Genomic DNA, 17875 nt, shown 5'->3' with positions numbered 1-17875 from the left:
GGCATCAATCTTCTCATTCAACTCTCAGCAAGTACATAAGCTTATTTCCCAAAATGTTAAATGTTTCCTTTAAGTGAATTTGGTTATATCATCATTAAATCAAATGACACCATTATGTAAGGGTCAGTTCATTACAGATCCATTGAGAGTTACCACAATGCTTAATTTCTCTACAAAGCTTTCAGTAACATTCAACTCATTTGTTTGGGCTCATTGGCAGGCGCAGACAGTAAAGCTCACAGCTTTCCCATCTTAACCGCCCCACTCAAGCATGAGCTAAACTCTGGGGATTCTTTTCAAGCTGGTCAGTGCATGCTTTTTTTGCAACACATTATATGTATGAAACTATAGTGTTGTCAGGAATCATCAGGATAATGCGGCTTGGGTTTGGGCTGCATGTGTTCACAGCTTTTAAGTTTGGGTTGGTTTTAACCAACCAAAGATGCATCCCTACTAAAAATGTTTCAAACTAGCATATTTTGAGGCCTATAATCATTCTCCTCTTTCACAAACTTCTCTTTCAGGCACACGTGTCTGGACTCCCTCAGAGGCACCACAAAACTACCATCACCATTTATAGTCTCCACCCCTCATTAGTGAGCAGGCGTGTGAAATCTGACTGAAAGCCACCAGGTGAGACAGGTTTTTACTGATGAAACACACCATCTTGTTCAGCATTACCAGTTCACTCAGTGAAAGACGAAAGGAAAATCAAGCGAGATGTAATCCTTGTAAACATAAAATATTTAACTGTGTAAAAAATTGAGCCTAAATCACTTTGACTTATTTAAAGCTCACCAGGACCTGACATTCTGCTGTGAAGCGTCAACAAATTGTGTCATATTTCCCAATATAAACACAATTGTATAAACTGTAGGAAGTGTCCCAACTAAATTATGATGGGATTTTTCAGCCATTGTGCCTGAAAAAGTGGTAGTCCCAGACTCTTGAGTTTAATAAACCTTACAATCATGGGTTGTCAACATGATGAAATTGTACATTTTTCATTGCACTTGGTATTTCTCACCTTCAGCTGTACAGTCATTTACATACTGGTACTGTGTACGCACACTGTCTATTTTTAGTCAATTTGTGTCTCTTTGTAGTATTTTGTGTCTCTTTGAGGTCAATTTGCGTATCTTTGTGGTCAATTTGCATATCTTTGTAGTCAGTTTGTGTCTCTTCATAGACTTTTTGTGTCTATTTGTAGTCAGTTTGTATCCCCTAATAGTAGTCTTTTCGTGTCTATTTATAGTCTGTTTATCTAATTGTGGTCTTTTGGGGTCTCTTTTAGGTCACTTTGTCTCAATTTGTAGTCAGTTTGTGTCTCTTTGTAGTCAGATTGCTATCTTTGTAGACAATTTGTGTCTATTTTAGGGCACCTTGTAGTCAATTAGTGACTGTTTGTGGTCGACTGGTGTCTCTTTTTGGTCATTTTGTGCCTCTTTGTGTTCATTTCATGTTTCTTTGTAGTCTTTTTGCAAAGCCTCTTTGGAAATCCATCCATCAAGTACCCACATATTAAAAAGTGTGTTGTGTAATACAAAATGATTATAAAAAGTAATCAAAAACTGTTGGATGAAAAAATAAATTAGTAGAACAGGCAGAGAGAAGAAAATCCCAGTTTCAACTAAAGTAATTAAACAAGGAGATTAAATGGGTTGATATTTTGAAGTGGGTTTTACAATACTTGGGGATAAAGTGGGGTTGAAAAGAATAGAAGTCAAAATGAGCAGTCAAATGGTCTTTACTGTAAAATCCATGTTTTGCAGCATTGTTAGCTCATAGAAAAAAAACCCTACAACAAGTGGGATGCTTCATCTGTGGTGGATTAATCAGTCATTGCTCATAAAAGCAAAGTGCCAACCACAGGATGACCTTCAGGCGAGTACAAATGCCTTAATCTGTGGTAAAATCTCAGAAAACAGCTGTTCATTCTCCTCAGCTGTTGAACAAACTTTGTTTTAACAGAATTTCTAGGCTTGGCTTTAAGGACCTAAAAATCTTGTTTTGATAAAGTAATTGTTTAGGGATGCTTTTGGTATGGATGAAGGCTTTTCAAATTAGACTTAATTGTAAACAATCACATTAACATAATGGAGAGCTGTTCATGTCCGAAGCTTATGGTCAGCTACAAAATGTCTCGCTTCAACATCCACCACAGTTTTCATTGGCTAGTGAGACACCAGAGAACAGATGCCCTGCGGCCATAAATAAAAGGAAAACGGGAACAAAAACAATCCCTCTCAGTTGTTTAAACTTGAACTCCAGCAGGCTGATGGGAGGGGGGTTCTGGGGTCATTGGTGCCAGAGTGATTCCCCTCTATGCAGTCCCTCCCTGTGCACATCAAAGTTCCTTAACTTCAGCAGATAACTGGTCAACCCGGTGAGCAGTAACAGCTGGGCCAGAGCAAAACAAAGATGATATAAGCAGCTTCCTCCTCTGTGGCGTCAACAATGATAAGCCCCTGCCCATATTGTGTTTGAAGCGCACTATCCCCCACTACCACCAGCACCACCAAGACCAGACAATTTAGAGAGTCATGTAATGCAAGAGGAAATATAAACTGTGATCTCTTGAACCCTGTCAAAGGAAAAGGTCTGGCTTTTGTCTCTATAACCATTTTGGGGAAGTAGTGGGAGTGACCTTAAGTTGCAGGCACTGTGATCTGTGAAAGCATTTGAAAATGCCTTAATGTCAGCGAGTAAGAACAGTGCAAGTATATCAGAACTACGCAGGATGTTATTGGTCATAAACGTGATGTACATGTGAAAAGAATCCTTTCTTGACATTAAAGTCTGACAAAATTGTGTCCTTGTTCTTCTGCTGCCTCTGTGGAGGATATAGAGAGCTCATTTTACATCTGCCACCATGAAAACAACACTTCCCAAAATATATAATGAACAAAACTCTTGATATTTTATGTCGTCAGACAAAACAGCCAAATAAAGATACCTCTCCAATGACTCACACTGAGCAAAACAGTACAGGATGTGGTGACTGCAGACAAATTGAATTTTCCTGGATGGTACCAAAGGTGGAGATCAACATTTTCATGGGGTGTACAATTTCCCATTCTATTGATCTGACAGTGTTCCAGGCCTTAGTGACACATAAGCAAGAGTCAACCTTCAGAGGTTTGAACCAAGAACAAACTAGAAATACCGCCACATGCTTGTGTGCCCCCATGCACCACTGATGTTGCACTGACAGCCTGAGAAAATATGGATACTTCACACACATCTCCCACCTGGCAGCACAGAAGATCAGTAAAATCAACACAGGTAGGCACAAGGCATCCATGGTCAGTGTCACCAATTAAGCATCTGACCAAATGTCTCTCTCTCTGTTCCTGAGTTATGATGTTGAGTTATGGCCAGAAAGGTTTTTCTGCAGTACGTTATGATGCCACAGTTGGCCTCTGAGCTCTTAGATACAAAATGTCAGAACTTCATCATTATATTCTATCCAACATTTGTGTGAGATTTGAGCATATGAATTCTTGAGCTATGGCCAAAACCATGATTTATGGGGTCATCTTGACCTTGACCTTTGACCTCCAACCACCAGATTCTCATCAGTTCATTCTTGAGTCCAAGTGAACACTTGTGCAAGATTTGAGGAAATTCCTTCAAGGTCTTCTTGAGATATTGCTCTCACAAAACTGAGACAAATGCAAGATCAGCGTGGCGTGGACCTTTGACCACCAAAGTTAGTTCATCAATGAGTCCACTCGAACGTTTGTGCCAAATTTGAAGAAATTCCCTCAAAGTGTTCTTAAATTATCACGTTCAGAAGAATGAGACAGATGAGATCACAGTGACCTTGACCTTTGACCACCAAAATCTAATCAGGTCATCCTTGAGTCCAAGTGAATGTTTGTGCTAAATTTGAATAAAATATCTTTAGGGGCTCTTAAGATAACGCGTTCATTCACAAGAATGGAATGGATGGACAGATGGACGGACAAACTGAAAACATAATGCCTCAGACCTCGGCTATCACCAGCACGAAGGCATGAAATCTTATTTTTGAAGCAAGTTTTTACACAACAGTGGTATTGCTTTTAACTAGTGCCATTAATGGCTATGACTCTTCTTGGTGTATTTTTTGTGGTGTATTTATGAAACTTTTCATTTTGCTGCCCTTTGCGACAAAGACTCCCTGGCAGAAGAGATTTTGCATCTCTATTGGGCCTTCTTCTTAAAAACAAATGGATTAAAAAAAAGGCGTGAGATCTATCTTTTTCTAAACAGGAAGAATTTAAGTTACCTTGCTCCCCCATGTCTATACATTCAGTCATAAGGTGACCAGGATTTGAAAGGGATAAACTTTTTGTCTGTTCAACTGGGGTTTTATACAATCCAAACAAAATGACAAGGTTAATGGGATGTGTGAGGAATTATGCAGGATTATGCAAATGAAAGGGATAATATAATATGATTATTAGGCTATGTGCACATGCTGTAGGATGATGAGATTACCTTTAGTGTTGGATAGTGAATAATTGTTTTACATTCTGTGAATGCATGTGTATGTATGACAGTTAACTTCTGACCCGCGTCTGGACCTTCATTAATTTAAAACAACTTCTCCTATAGGCCTTATTAATCCTGCTCACTTTGGATGATCAGACAGAAGTGCAAGTGCACTCATTTATCTTTAGACATGTTTTTAAGTTTTAAATTTGTGGCCTGAGAGCAGGACTGATTCTACGTAATTTAAAAATGGCAAACAAAAAACTCAGTTTGTCATGAGGTAATCTATGAGTGATAGCTGAACATTAAAATTAATTTACACATCATGAAACAGTTCAGTTGCGTAGTTACTACGCTGGCGAGATATCAGGGCTGGTGAGCTAAATGGTAACTTGTTAGCTAGCCTGCAATGTGCTAGTGGTAATTCATCACATTAGCCCAGACAATAAGTTAATACATTTTTTTCAAGATATATATTTGTTGTGTCTCACAACAAACTGGCTTCTTCTGTGGCACAGTTTTTCCCCCCGGAGAGCAGGATTATCCAAAATTAGTTGCAGTTAACATAATATGTTAGACACCATTGGCCTATTCAGACCTTACAGCAAAAAGTGTCAACATATTGGCTAACAAAATATTGTACAAATGTAACATATCTGTGGTTTGCAGAAACATTTTATGCAACTTTTTTTTTCTCCGGGCGAATGGGTTGTTCAATCAATTGATTTTGGTCCATTATAAATGTTGGTGTGACCATGGCCCATAGAAAGCATTTGTTAATCCAGTTCAAAGCACTTGGCTCAGAGTGACAAAACTGTCCCCGATCATATTGACTTTGGAGAGCAGGAGGGGCCACCAAGACCCCCTCATCCCCCCGGGGCCATCCAGAGCCACAGCCGCGTCTGGTGAAAGTGTGAGTCAAGGATCTCACAGCCAGGCTGTTAGGCCTCCATCTGGGCCCCTGAATTAAACATCAGCTCGGCAGACGGCTCCCTGCCTGAAAGCTTCAGGCACCAGGAACTGAGGCCAGTTAACCCATGCCCACTCCATTCAGACCTTACTTTGTAGCCAATTAAGAGGGCATATTACAGAAGGGGATCAAAAGGGATGATAAAACGGTTGGGTTTGATTTGGCATCAGGCACGCGGGGAATTTTTTGCATAAAATAATAGTGACAGAAGGGGAGCACTTTGTCCTTACAGTGATTGCAATCATCATGGGATAAGTAAACACATTCAGAATGCCCTGGATAAGCATTAATAATAACTGGGTCAATGTAATCTGTTGTTTCCCGAAAGCTTCCAAGAGCACAAACAATATTTGCTTCCAGTAAGATGAGAATAACCAAGCTTTCTTGTTGAATCACTGAATACTGAACATGGAAACTCTTGTACTCTTGCACTTGCAAAATTTCACATTATGACACTACAGCATCAGACACTAGTTCGTCTTCACTACAGCTCGGTTCCTCTTCTCCATCTCTGACACCCGCCTAGAGGGAAAAAGTACTTCTGCAGATGTGACGAGGACAGGAAACACAGCAAGAGCAGAAGCGAACCAATTCAGGACAGTTGTTTTTTTCTACCATTGTAACAGACGGAGATGATCTCAAATGTGGCTCAATCACAAGCTTCCAGTCCAACAGCCTGGTGCGTTGCGATATTTCACAATAAAATGTACTATTCAGAAATCACATCTCTAACGGAGCCTCATTATTTATTTTCCTGTCAAGAAAAATAAATGAATTTTTGTAGAGGACCTATGAGGTGGAAACACCAGTTTCCCTACACTGTGAATGGGAAAAACATTTGTAGGTTAACAAGATGCAGACTGTGGTTGATTTACTTTTCATGGAGCGGTGCTATGAGTTTCCCCAAAGAATATGTCCTTCATACCAAGCAGGCTTTAAGTATTGGGACAGTGATATGTTTTTCATTGTTTTGGCTGTAGTCCAGGGCATTGAAATTGAAATGAAACACTTGCTATATGAGGTTGTGGCTGTTCACATTGATATTGAATGAAGGACTTCTTACCTTTGGGGGAAATGGAGAGGGGTATACATGGTTTTTATCAGATTTTGATGTAAATATTAATAAGTAAAGATGAAAGTGTGTTGAAATCATATTATTATCATTATTATTATTATTTAGTTATTTATTTTATTTTTTTCAAGATTCGTTTTTGGGCATTTTTGCCTTTTTATTAGATAGGACAGGAGATTGCTAGCGTGAAAGGGGGAAAGAAAGATAGGGGATGACCTGTAGCAAAGGGCTGCAAGTTGGAATTGAACCCACAGCCGCTGCAGCAAGGACACTGCCTTCATTTATGGTGTGCCTGCTTTATCCACTGAGCTACCTGAAATCCCAGAGTTCATATTACTTTAATTTCAAACAAAATGCGCAGAGTTACAGAAGCAAAACAAAAAATTTCCTAATACTTAACCACCCTGCATTTGATATATTTTGGATGATAGTCACCTCATGCAGCCGCTAAGAATCTGATTTTGGAGCATATTTGAATAATGGGGTGGATGTTTCCCTTCAATACATATTTTGATTTCTTGTTTGAAAAGAAAACATCACATTCAAACATGAAGTGAACCTTGCACTTCTGCATCAAAGTCCAGGTTCGGTCAACCATAAATGCACACTCGTGCTCCTTATATCACATGGTTACCGGTGGTGTTTTAACATGACACCATCCCGCCATGTTTCATGTGCACACGACAGGTTCCATCTAGTGGTGCTGTCCTGCCATTTGGCCGTCAGCTGGCGTATAATAATACCGCAACCGATTCTGTTCGGCCATGTTCTCAGCTGACGCAGTCCAGGGGCATTTCATGTGCATGCATAAAAGGTGCTTTTTGTCATTGTGCTCTCACACCAAGAGCACTGACTTTACCTTCAGTAGCTATCTATCTAATCCCACCCTTTTCATGGTTCCTTTTTTTGGGGGGTTATTTTGGAACAGGGAAGAAATGTATATCTCCCTCTAAACTCTCCAAGTAACTAGTGTCTTTACACATGCCCCTGCCACAACATGTAGGTCATAATCCGCAAAATCAGCCTGAAAATTAAAAAAATCTGAAAGGATTGCATGAAAGTCTATAGAGCACAGCCATACAGATGTCAGATCTTGGTTGGAGCTGGCCAATACTACACTATGATTGGCCAGTCTTGTGTTTGATGGGTGGGACTTAGTGATTTATGAGTGAAAGGTGTTTGTTTTGTGATAAATGAGATTCACAAGCATAGAGGAAAGATGGATCAGTATGTAATGGCCTATAGTTAAAAAAAGAAAAAAGTCAGAAATATTTTCATTTTCCCAGTGCATTGATCTTTTGCTTGTGGTGCCGACACAGCTGCATTTGGTGCTGAAATGGGGAATGTAAAAAGCTGGATCATTAAACTCTTCCAGCTGAAAAACCTGCATTGCATTTCTGTGCATTTTTTTAAATTTCAGGTGGAGTGTTGCAGAATTTAATTAAAAAAGTGGAGGACTGGGAATAGACACCTTATTTGGCTCATGTCAGCTTTGATATAAAACACGAGCAAACCATATGTCTGCTCTGCTTTCACCTGTATCTGTGAACCTGCTGTTTACACACGCACGCACGCACGCACGCACGCATGCACGCACGCACGCACGCACGTTCCTTTTTGTGAGCTGGCAGGGAAAATTCTTGGAGATATAATCTTTACAACATTTGTAACTAGGAATTCATTGCACTCAGCTCTCCATACCCTCCTCCAAATAGCTAACTTTTTACATCAATCTATTCCCTCGGGGTAGGAAAACACGTAATGATGGTGAAACTAAAAGAAACAGGTGTTCCTCTTGTTATGGGTATCTTTGAAGGTGCTGAGCATTACAGAAAGATTGTGAATCACTGCTAATTGCATGAAATTATAGTTGTGGGGTGCAAAATGAACTCACTCTTTTGCAGTTCGAGCAGGCACGGTTATACTGGATGGATGATGCAGGATTGTAGATGCCACAAATTATAGAGTGACACAGGTTTTTCTACATGTTAACAATGGCTCTGGTTTACTGGAAATGCTGTAGGGGATTTACTGAATGCTCACTTGATTATGATGATTGGGATACATTTCAAGAGCATTTTTTTTAATGAATGAAAAAAATGCCAACTCATTTTCAGATACACCAAATTAGAAAATGAAGAAAAAATTTGCCACTTGGGAGATTTTGATTAAAACCACAGAGCCAAATGAGGTCAGAATATATCCGGGTTTGGCTGGAGCGTTTGCTATAGTGTGTTTAAAGGGGAAAAAAAGTGTTGTGCGGCTTTCTGTACAACAGCTCTTCTCTCTTGAGAAGATTTACTGAAATGATTTAATTACATTTTAATTGACACCATAGCTCCATCTTTATTTACAAAATACACATACTGTCTAGTTTAGCTGCTCAACCGAAGGCACCAAAACAAAAGCATTTGCAACAGATATTTACACGAGGCGGTGTCCTCTCATTATTCACTTGCTTTATCAGAAAAGGCAGCCCTGACTAAACCAATTTAGAGTAGACAAATAAAAGTCATTTGTATTCTTTGACGGGCAAAAACCAATAACCAGGATGAATAATCTAAAAGCCAGCAGGGAAATATCTGACTGATAATAAATCTCAAAACTCCTTTCATAATATTCCAGTAACTTAATATGCTCTGTATTTTAACTTGCTGTTATATTAAACTGTGCATTGGTGGCTGCGTTCTGTTTGCAGAACACACATCCATGAAGTTATAACCTGATAGCGTTATCATGCAGTGGCTTTCAAATCTATGTTTATTCACAATATGTGCAAGCTGAGATCTTCATCTTAGCAGTTTGACACAAACCAAGACAAATTAGCACATATTAAAATCATTTATAAATGTTGGGTTGAAGTAAGTTATTTAATGTTTCAGTAATTAAAGTTACATTCAGAATTTTCTTAAACACTAAAGAAGAAAAATGACTTCAAAACAGATATAAAGAAACCCCCAGTCCTGTCACCAGAAGACAGTGTTTGCACTGTATATTTCTGCATACCATAGCTATGTTGTATTTGCACATTTCATATGCATACCATCATTTTAGAGGGACATATTAAATGAGCTGATTTTGTCATCAGGAGGTGGAGGGGATGGTGGATGGTGTGACACTGAGGCGAGACACCTGCCAAGATGTTGACCACAATTTGAGACTGGAGGCCTTTGCACACTGAATCTGTCGTTTTTCATCCAAAGTTTTCGCACATCTAACAATAGATATGACCTCTCGTTGTGTCATTCATGTTTGCACTGACTCAGAAACTTTCATCTGTCAACTAAGTTTTTTTTTCTTGATTTGTTTCTTTATTCTTGTTCTGCTCATGTTTGGTTCTTTAATGGTTAAGGTTAGGTTCCAGTCCAACTAAGTCCCAGGGATGTAGGTTGTGGTGCACAGGCACACAATTCCATATAACCCTGATCCAGTGATTGAGTTTGAGTTTTTAGTCCTCAGTAACTGGCTCCCAAAATATGGTTAATAGATGGACATCTGCTGCTGTGCTGGGTGATTTTGTCCCCACAGTTTGACTGGCAGGCAGAGTTTTGAGTGACATGTGACAGCCAGTGCTGCACCTGGGACAAGTCTGTGGTAAAAACAGGAAGAATCATTAACAACATCCTACTACATAGCATATATCACAAGCTTTTTTAGATCAGTGCTCTTTATTCTTTTTTATTCTTCTTTGGTGCATATTTCTACAATTTGGCATTTTTTTGATGACAAATGAATCTTTCAAATTCTTACGTATGATAAAAGTATTCAACAAAGTGTCACTTGTGTATTTAACATTACTTAACATGACTTTAGTCTAACCCAAACACAACCCCTTTTCGAACCATTTCACTTTTCCCTATTCCTCTTGTTCATTTGTCCTCATTTTATGTATATGTGTTGTTCAGAAGACTGTATCCTCAAAAACAAGTGCTAAACAACAACATTTCCTGCAGCCTACGCCAGCGTATGTTTTTACTGAATTCAGCGTAAAATGTTTCCTCAACAGTTTTAAAACTGACAAACCAGAAATAGAATATATAAGTTACATTTCACAATATAGTGAAACTTGTGCAACTGAAGTTTCATGTGGTTTCAGCAGCTCACCACGTAATGTTTGGACTACAACACTTTTGTCACCAGGTCATGACAACTGCAGTGTATTGCGTCAGTAAAGAATCATTTTTCAGTATATATTGTTGTTATTTCCGAGTGTGGGCAGAAAATGTTTGTTACCACATGACTTTGACTACTCTTTTTGCTATCTTCACAGAACTGAAAGCAGACTCTTGACTAATAGACTTCCTTCCCACTGAAGATTCACTTCTCTTAAAGGGCTTGAAGTTTGACATTTATGTGTCAGTTATATTCTGAGTGATACAGGACTCATCTTGACGGGGCTGCTTCTCAATCACGGCTTGAAAATCAAAGATTAGACATAGGAAGGAAATAATTAAACGCTCAAGTGATTATCATAAGGATACCTCGGTCAACCCTGTTATATCATGGCGTGTTTGGCAGTCACACGTTGTGTGATCATTTTGTTGGGATTCATCAGCCTCTCAGAAGCAAACAAGGACACCTGTGATCTATATGCTGGAGTTGGACAGAGTCTGACTCTGCAGTTTGTCTATGATGGACTGGCAAACATGCATGTGCTGAGATGGACTCATAACAGCACAATCATCTTCTACAGAGAACGAGGCAGAGTGTCTGTCGGAAAGTCAGAGGACATCTCTGCAACTGGATCTCTTTTTCTAAAAAACATACAAACTTCAAGTGCCGGGATTTACCAAGTAAATGTGCTGCATCCGAATGGTACACTGGCTAAAGCATGGACAGGCCGTGTCTGTATAATGGACAAGGTGTCAAAACCTCAAGTCACTTACATTTGTGACCCCAAAACTGGTGCTGTTAATCTAAACTGCCAAGTGGCTAAACCTCAGGGTTTGCTGTTCTCGTGGACACTCGACGAAAAGACTTTAACAAGTGAAACAAGACAAACCCTGAGCATATCACTGGCACAGCTGAAAGGGGACAAGAGATTTACATGTAGTGTGGCAAACAAAGTCAGCAAGGAGAAGAGTGACACTGTCCGTCCAGCCTGCAAAAGTCCACCACCACCAGCTTTGCTCTGTTTTCCATTCAAAATTGTTGTTGCAGTGCTGGCAGGAGGAGCAGGTCTGATTCTACTTTTTCTCACCATAATTATCGCATTATGTTGCTGCCACAGACGAAACAAAATCCAAATGGGACACAGGGATAAAGGAGAGCTGAGGATGCTTTCTCTAAGCAAGCGAGAGCCCGACTCCATCAGCCCAGAGTATGAGACAATGCACCCGACTGAGGACTCTACACCCCCGTGTGCCATGTCTTCACCCAGAGCCTGTTACGAGAGTGTTGCTCAGCCTGAAGCTCAGACTGAAAGTAGGCCTGCACAGCTGTCCGCAGCTGCGGAAGGACAAGAGCCTTCACCTGTGCCCAAGCCGAGGACGAAGGCTCCCCAGACAACAAACAACTAAATGTGCCTTTTTCTCTCAAACCATCCATCCCAGGAATTCCCAAGAATAAAGACAAAAGGCATGTTCTTAGCCTAATAACATACACGTGAACAAAAATAAAGGTAATTGCTGGAGAAAATGTCTTAATGTCTAATCCATATTGTTTATCACTTCAAAAGTTTAGTGGCTCACTGGGCTAAGTTGTAATGTGCTTGAGTTGGCAGTTTTTTTTGGATATTAACCATAAATGTGATATAATGTCTTGTGTGAAGTTGGGTGGTAAATGTTTTTGTTTTAGCTGTTAATGGTGGGTGTTAAGATTTGGTGGGGAGTATGAATGTGGCATTTTATCCTTGATACACATTATAAAACAAGAAATTGTGATGGATATTTTTCAATGTGAACACATAATTGTCATTTGTTAATGATACTGGTGGTTTGAACTGTTGGTGTGTTTTATTATGACTTCTTTTACTGTAGAGCTAATGTACTTCTGTGTTATAAATACATTTCCAGACAAAAATGTTTTTCTAAAATGTTTAGCATAATAGATTAAAGGATATAACAGGTGATATTCAATATTTTTTGTTATTGTCAACAATTCCCATGAAAATACCAATAAAAGCAGAGCACTGTTTTGTCCTTCAGCACTTTTTAACTTCCTGAAACTTGCTTGTGGCACTCAGCTCTAAATTTTGTTAGCTCCATGCAAAGACGTAAATCTTTTTTTACATTTTTTTTAATGAGAGATATCAATTTATCCACATTTAAAGGAAAAAGCTAAAATGTTTAAGGAGCAATACATAAATATTTTTTTGATAAATTATATAATATGTTACAAAAGCAACAAACATTTCTCAAACAACAGTAAATTGTGTATTTTGTTGGGGACAAATTTTAGCGAGAGAGTAATACACATCTTATTCTAACAACAGCATCAGGAGAGTGCATGTGAGGTTGGTATTGAAGAAGCATGTCACCCATTGCAACAGTGTGGATAACTGATGTTATTTTAACAAAGATCATATAAGATAGTGGAAGTAGCAAGGACTTCTACTACTTTGTGGAGAGTTGTTTTGAAGCCTTTGGTGTAGCCTTTTGGCTGTTGCCATCATGTTTTGTTTTGTTTTGGGCAAATTTGGACCAGAGGGTGGAGCTGTGAAGGAGCGAGGGCTGGACCTGACTCACAGACTGTGGTGACGTCTCACAGAGAGCCTGTCACTCAAGTGGTAACAAACAGTGAAGATATGTACATCTATAAGCCTTGATGAAAATGTAAAAGGGTGAGTTTTGTAAAAACAATGGCAGAGAGAAATACAATTAATACAATTTTTAAGGCTTTGGATACACAGGCATTACCTACTAGTACTTATGCATGGTGGTTTTCATCTTCTCATGGGAATTGTTGATGATTTGAGAAATAGAGAATATTGTCAAACTTTTCCCTGAGTTTGTTTTTGTGTTATGTGTTAGTTGGTATGGTATGAGAATTATTGTATCAGAGCAAAGATGAAAAATATATGGGCAAAATATGAAAAAATGTGAATGTGTCTTCTTCTGAGACACAACTATTCTCTACTTCATGTAAACATTGAATTTGATAAAGTCTATATTTAGCAGATCCATTGGTATTTGCATAAACTTGAATCTTTCAAGATTAGATAAGTTTTCTGCAATTTTCAGTGATCATACAATGTTTACATATATGGTGTTTGACATAAATATGTTGTCATAAATTAACTTATATCTCATATTTGTATGAAAAAGAACAAGTACTTATCAGCGCAAAACACAGCGCTTTGTTGCGGCTTCTTACATGTCAGCATTCTTGCACTTAATAAAATTTGCTTGCTTGCAAGAAGTTATTAAAGGGAAAAAAATCAATAGAGGAATGGATTAGCCAAGGCAAATATCTATTATCTCCAATGGGTAAATGGTAATCCACACATGAAAGTGTTTGCTGTCTCGCCTAATGCTGTGTGACAGCCACATAATGGAATCCCCCTGAGCGTCATCGCCTAAAACTTACAAGCCAATGTCATCTTTTGTCAGGCCCTGCTCCACTCCTGCTCTCTTTACATGGCTGAAATTTCAGTCCAGCCGGCAGGGATTTGGCAGTAAAGCTGGTATCTACTCCTGGAACAATGCCATTTGTCTTTCTTGAGAAGCGCTGAGACTTGGCTGGCAACACGCCTCGTCACTTCCCCTCACCAGCTAAAAATGTGCACCATTTGCACAGACAGGCAGCTAGAGCAGCACACATATAGGCATACTGTATTCTCACTCAGGGGACTACATTTCGAGATACAACTTAATGAAACACATCACATATGCCTTTGCCAGATCTGGCCTAGAAATGGAAGGGAAATACCTCTGAAATGTGTTTAATCAGTGGCTCTTGGAGTCTAGAGGATATACCCTTTTGATCTTGGTGTGTGTGTCCAGGAAAAGGGTCAATTACCCATGGAAAGTATTTATACTCGTGTCAGATCATTCTTATTACAGTTCTCTCGTTGTCACGGGCTGCCAAGTCTGGGGAAAGTACAAATCAGAATATAAGAGGTCAGCCAGCGCCTTGGCCTTTTTCATCAGATTTGTCCAAAAATACAGAGATGATTATGACCTATTAGCATTCTTGAGCCAACTTAGCACTGCTTGACCTCAGTCTTTTCTCTGAAGCTCAGAGCAGTGACGTAGTTGAAGACACAATTTTCCAATCAGTCCCAAGTTTATTGACAAAGCAAAGCGGTCCAATTACTCCTGAGAATCAGAGATATAATGACTGAATACCACACTGTTTAAAGTGGGCCTAATAGCCTTGAGTCTTTGTCATTCAGTGTGGAAAATGTGTAGAGAGCTTGGGTTGTGGTCTTGCTGAACACATTAGTATTGTATTAAACAGTGTAAAATCCCTTTTCAAATGCCCCATTAAGAATATAATTTGCAGTAACTGTCAACACACCAGCCCTATTTATTTGGCCTCTAGCATCTGTACACCTCACTATATACAGTATTTTTTTTTTTTTTTTTTACACACTTTTTTTCACACTGCACATGTAATTTGTGGATTGGCTCTGCACAGTTTGTGGCTGTCTGCAACACACCAAATCAATTTCACAAATTTGCTGAGGAATCATGAAGCACTGATTCTTAATGGCAGCAGAATACTTTCCAGACCTCAGCGAGATTGTGAGAGCACCTCACAGACACTGAATGGCTGAGGCCGAAGCAATGCTCAGTGTGAAAGGGATTTCTGAAATTTGACTTTCATCTCTTTATACCTTTTTGTAAATTACTAGGTTTATGTTTAAAGTTGTCTCTATGCTGCAAGTAGCCTAACTTTTATGTAGTTTCAAACTAGTAATTTAATCCATCTTTTTGCACCATTGTAACTCAGGAATGTCTTTAGTTAGTAAATATCTCATTTGTGATTCATCTGCTGAAAATAAATGACATTGTAAACAGATTGTAACTGTAGCATCACAAACTGAAAAATCCAACACCATAATAGCAAGCCAACAGTTGCTTCAGTTACGCAGCATTTACAAGGTGGTCACAGCAAAAGCGCAGGAGCAGGGGGAAGGAAGTAAGGCAGGGCACCCCTACTTTACACTGGTTAAATTAGTATTGTTGCTGGAGTGGGCCTACCGCAAGATGGTCTCTAGTGTCCTAAATGTCATATAACACTCAAATTTAGGGATGTGTAAATCTCTACTCAGTAAACTCTCCTAAATTTGAAGCCTAAAAAAGAGCAGGTGCAGCTGCCTCCTGGGAGCTCCTGCATTATATGTTTTAGGTATTAATCTGACACTGTTATTCAAAAGAATAAAATGCACAAACCACATTACAACTTGGCACAAGGCTCAGAGCTGCAGTGGGGTGATAGTTCACTTTTTAAATAAAAGTGCCAGGAAAGGAATTGAGAATTGAAGAGAGACGTACTGCAGAAGGGATTTGACAGTTTCTTCAAAAGCAGAGCAGCCACTTGGAATCATGGGAGATGAAAGCTAGGACCCCCGACTGGGGGATCTTTGGTATGAGTCCTTAAAGAACCTGAAAAGTATCCCATGTTGCTCACATAAAGTTTCGTATCCTCAGGGAAAGGAGGTCACCTGACATTTCAAATGAAATAAAGTGTAAACCAAAAAGCTGGCATGACAACACATCCTGTCTGAGGGAAGTTTGACCGTTGTGTGTGCTTCTTTGTGATGGTTACACAAAGATAGCTTGTTGAATCTCTGTTTATAAAAGGAATTTTTTTTAACCGGATTTCCTCAGCAGAGCAATTTCTCAGTCTCTTCCTTGCACCCTTGCCAAATACTCTATCTTTGTCTACTTTGACACGGTGAAAAAGCCCCCTGCAGAGGCTAATTTCACAAAAACCCATGAGGCTTCCAACATGTCTCTGATGTGTGGCCTAACAATTTCATAATTTTCGTCACAGATGACTTCAAGTTGCAAAAAGCACATGCTTTTGACAAAGTGTTGGAGGAAAAATGAGAAAATGATTCCCTTGAGAGAGTTTTTGGATTCATTTTTATGTTTCGTTGCTAAGTCCTTGCAATAAAGGCTGCGATGTTAAACAACAGGCCATTAAAATTGAGTTTATGGGCTCGCTGAGGTCATGGAGGAGAAATCTAAACATGCATATCTGGCTACAGCTCTATGCACTGCCTTCTTCTTAAGGGGTAAAATGCACAATTATCACCTTAAAACCAACTTTGCAGAAGCCTAACGAGAAATTGCGGGTTGAGTCTTTGGCATCTGCGGTGGTTAGGAATGCATATATAAATCACTTTGATACCATATCATGTGTCCGGGAAATGAGACATGGGGGTCATACAGGAAGAGGAGATGGACAGAATCAAGGTTCAGACCACATTGACAGTGTCTGTAAGTAGAGCAAATATTCCCATAATTTAATTCTAATGCCTCAGCAGCTGCTCTGAGCCAAAGAGGCTGGCGTGTGAAAAGAGAAAAGGCTGGGAAAACAACAGCCCTTTGTCAGACTCAGACCTAGACAGGAGCGCTGCTGCCATTTGTAGCCAGTGAAGGAATGTGACAGCACCAAGGTCTATAGACATGATACAGAACATCATGGCTCTCAGCAGATACTTTAAAAATAGTTCAGTGGAGCACAGATATACTGTAACGTGGTGTATTATGTGGTCACTGGTTAAGAATAATACTTGCAGATACTGTATGGTTCCACTGAGCATATTGAGTAACACACTTGTATTATTCCACCTTTTTATCACTGCTATCTGCACTGTATTCCCTGAGTAGATTTTTCCATCTATAGAGTTCCTGCAGATCCTTTAAAAATCTTTAAAGTCATTGAATAAATTAATCTAAAAACAAGGCATTAATTATGCCTTGAACTAATCTTTCAAAAGTCCTAAAAATGTCCCATGGGAAGATTGTTTTCTGATATTGCATTATTAAAACTCAAAATAATTGGGAACATCTTCTTTATGCCTGCCTATGTGCCAGAGATAGCTGTGGCTGTAAGCATTATGATTTTTGGGTTGTTCGTGTATACGTCTCAGTCTGGTAAACGTGATATCCAAGAATGCCTTGAGGGAGCTTCTTTAAATCTGGCACAAACATTCACTTGGACTAAACGATGAACTAATAAGAATTTAGTGTTTAAAGATCAGAGGTCACTGTGACCTAAAAAACTGAAACAAAAAAAACAATGTGTTTTTTGCCATAACTGAAGAATTTGTACTCTAATTATGACAATAATTTCACACAAATGTGTAATAAGATAAAATTCTGAAGTTCTTGATTCATATTCTGCAAAAACACTTTTCTAACCGTTGATCAGCATCTTATGTCAGAAACAGAAGGGGA

General features: G+C 39.1%; 2 protein-coding genes across 2 annotated transcripts in view; one reads left to right on the top strand and one right to left on the bottom strand.

Moving 5' to 3' along the window:
• Positions 1-17875, bottom strand: part of prickle1a (prickle homolog 1a) — a 102082-nt gene that overhangs the window by 74772 nt on the left and 9435 nt on the right. The gene's annotated exons all lie outside the window — the stretch shown is intronic.
• LOC121950531 (T-cell surface antigen CD2-like) lies at positions 10868-13468 on the top strand. The gene has a single exon (XM_042496559.2). The coding sequence runs from the start codon at positions 11024-11026 to the stop codon at positions 12038-12040; it is 1017 nt and encodes a 338-aa protein (XP_042352493.2). The 5' UTR covers positions 10868-11023; the 3' UTR covers positions 12041-13468.

Source organism: Plectropomus leopardus, chromosome 7 (assembly GCF_026936395.1).
Source record: "Plectropomus leopardus strain MGB_pleo_1.0 chromosome 7, ASM2693639v1, whole genome shotgun sequence".
Taxonomy (NCBI): Eukaryota; Metazoa; Chordata; class Actinopteri; order Perciformes; family Serranidae; genus Plectropomus; species Plectropomus leopardus.
This window is presented reverse-complemented; position numbering and strand designations above follow the sequence as displayed.

Coding starts and splice junctions, on each gene's coding strand:
- LOC121950531 (XM_042496559.2), top strand. CDS start 11,024: ATGGCGTGTTTGGCAGTCACACGTTGTGTGATCATTTTGTTGGGATTC.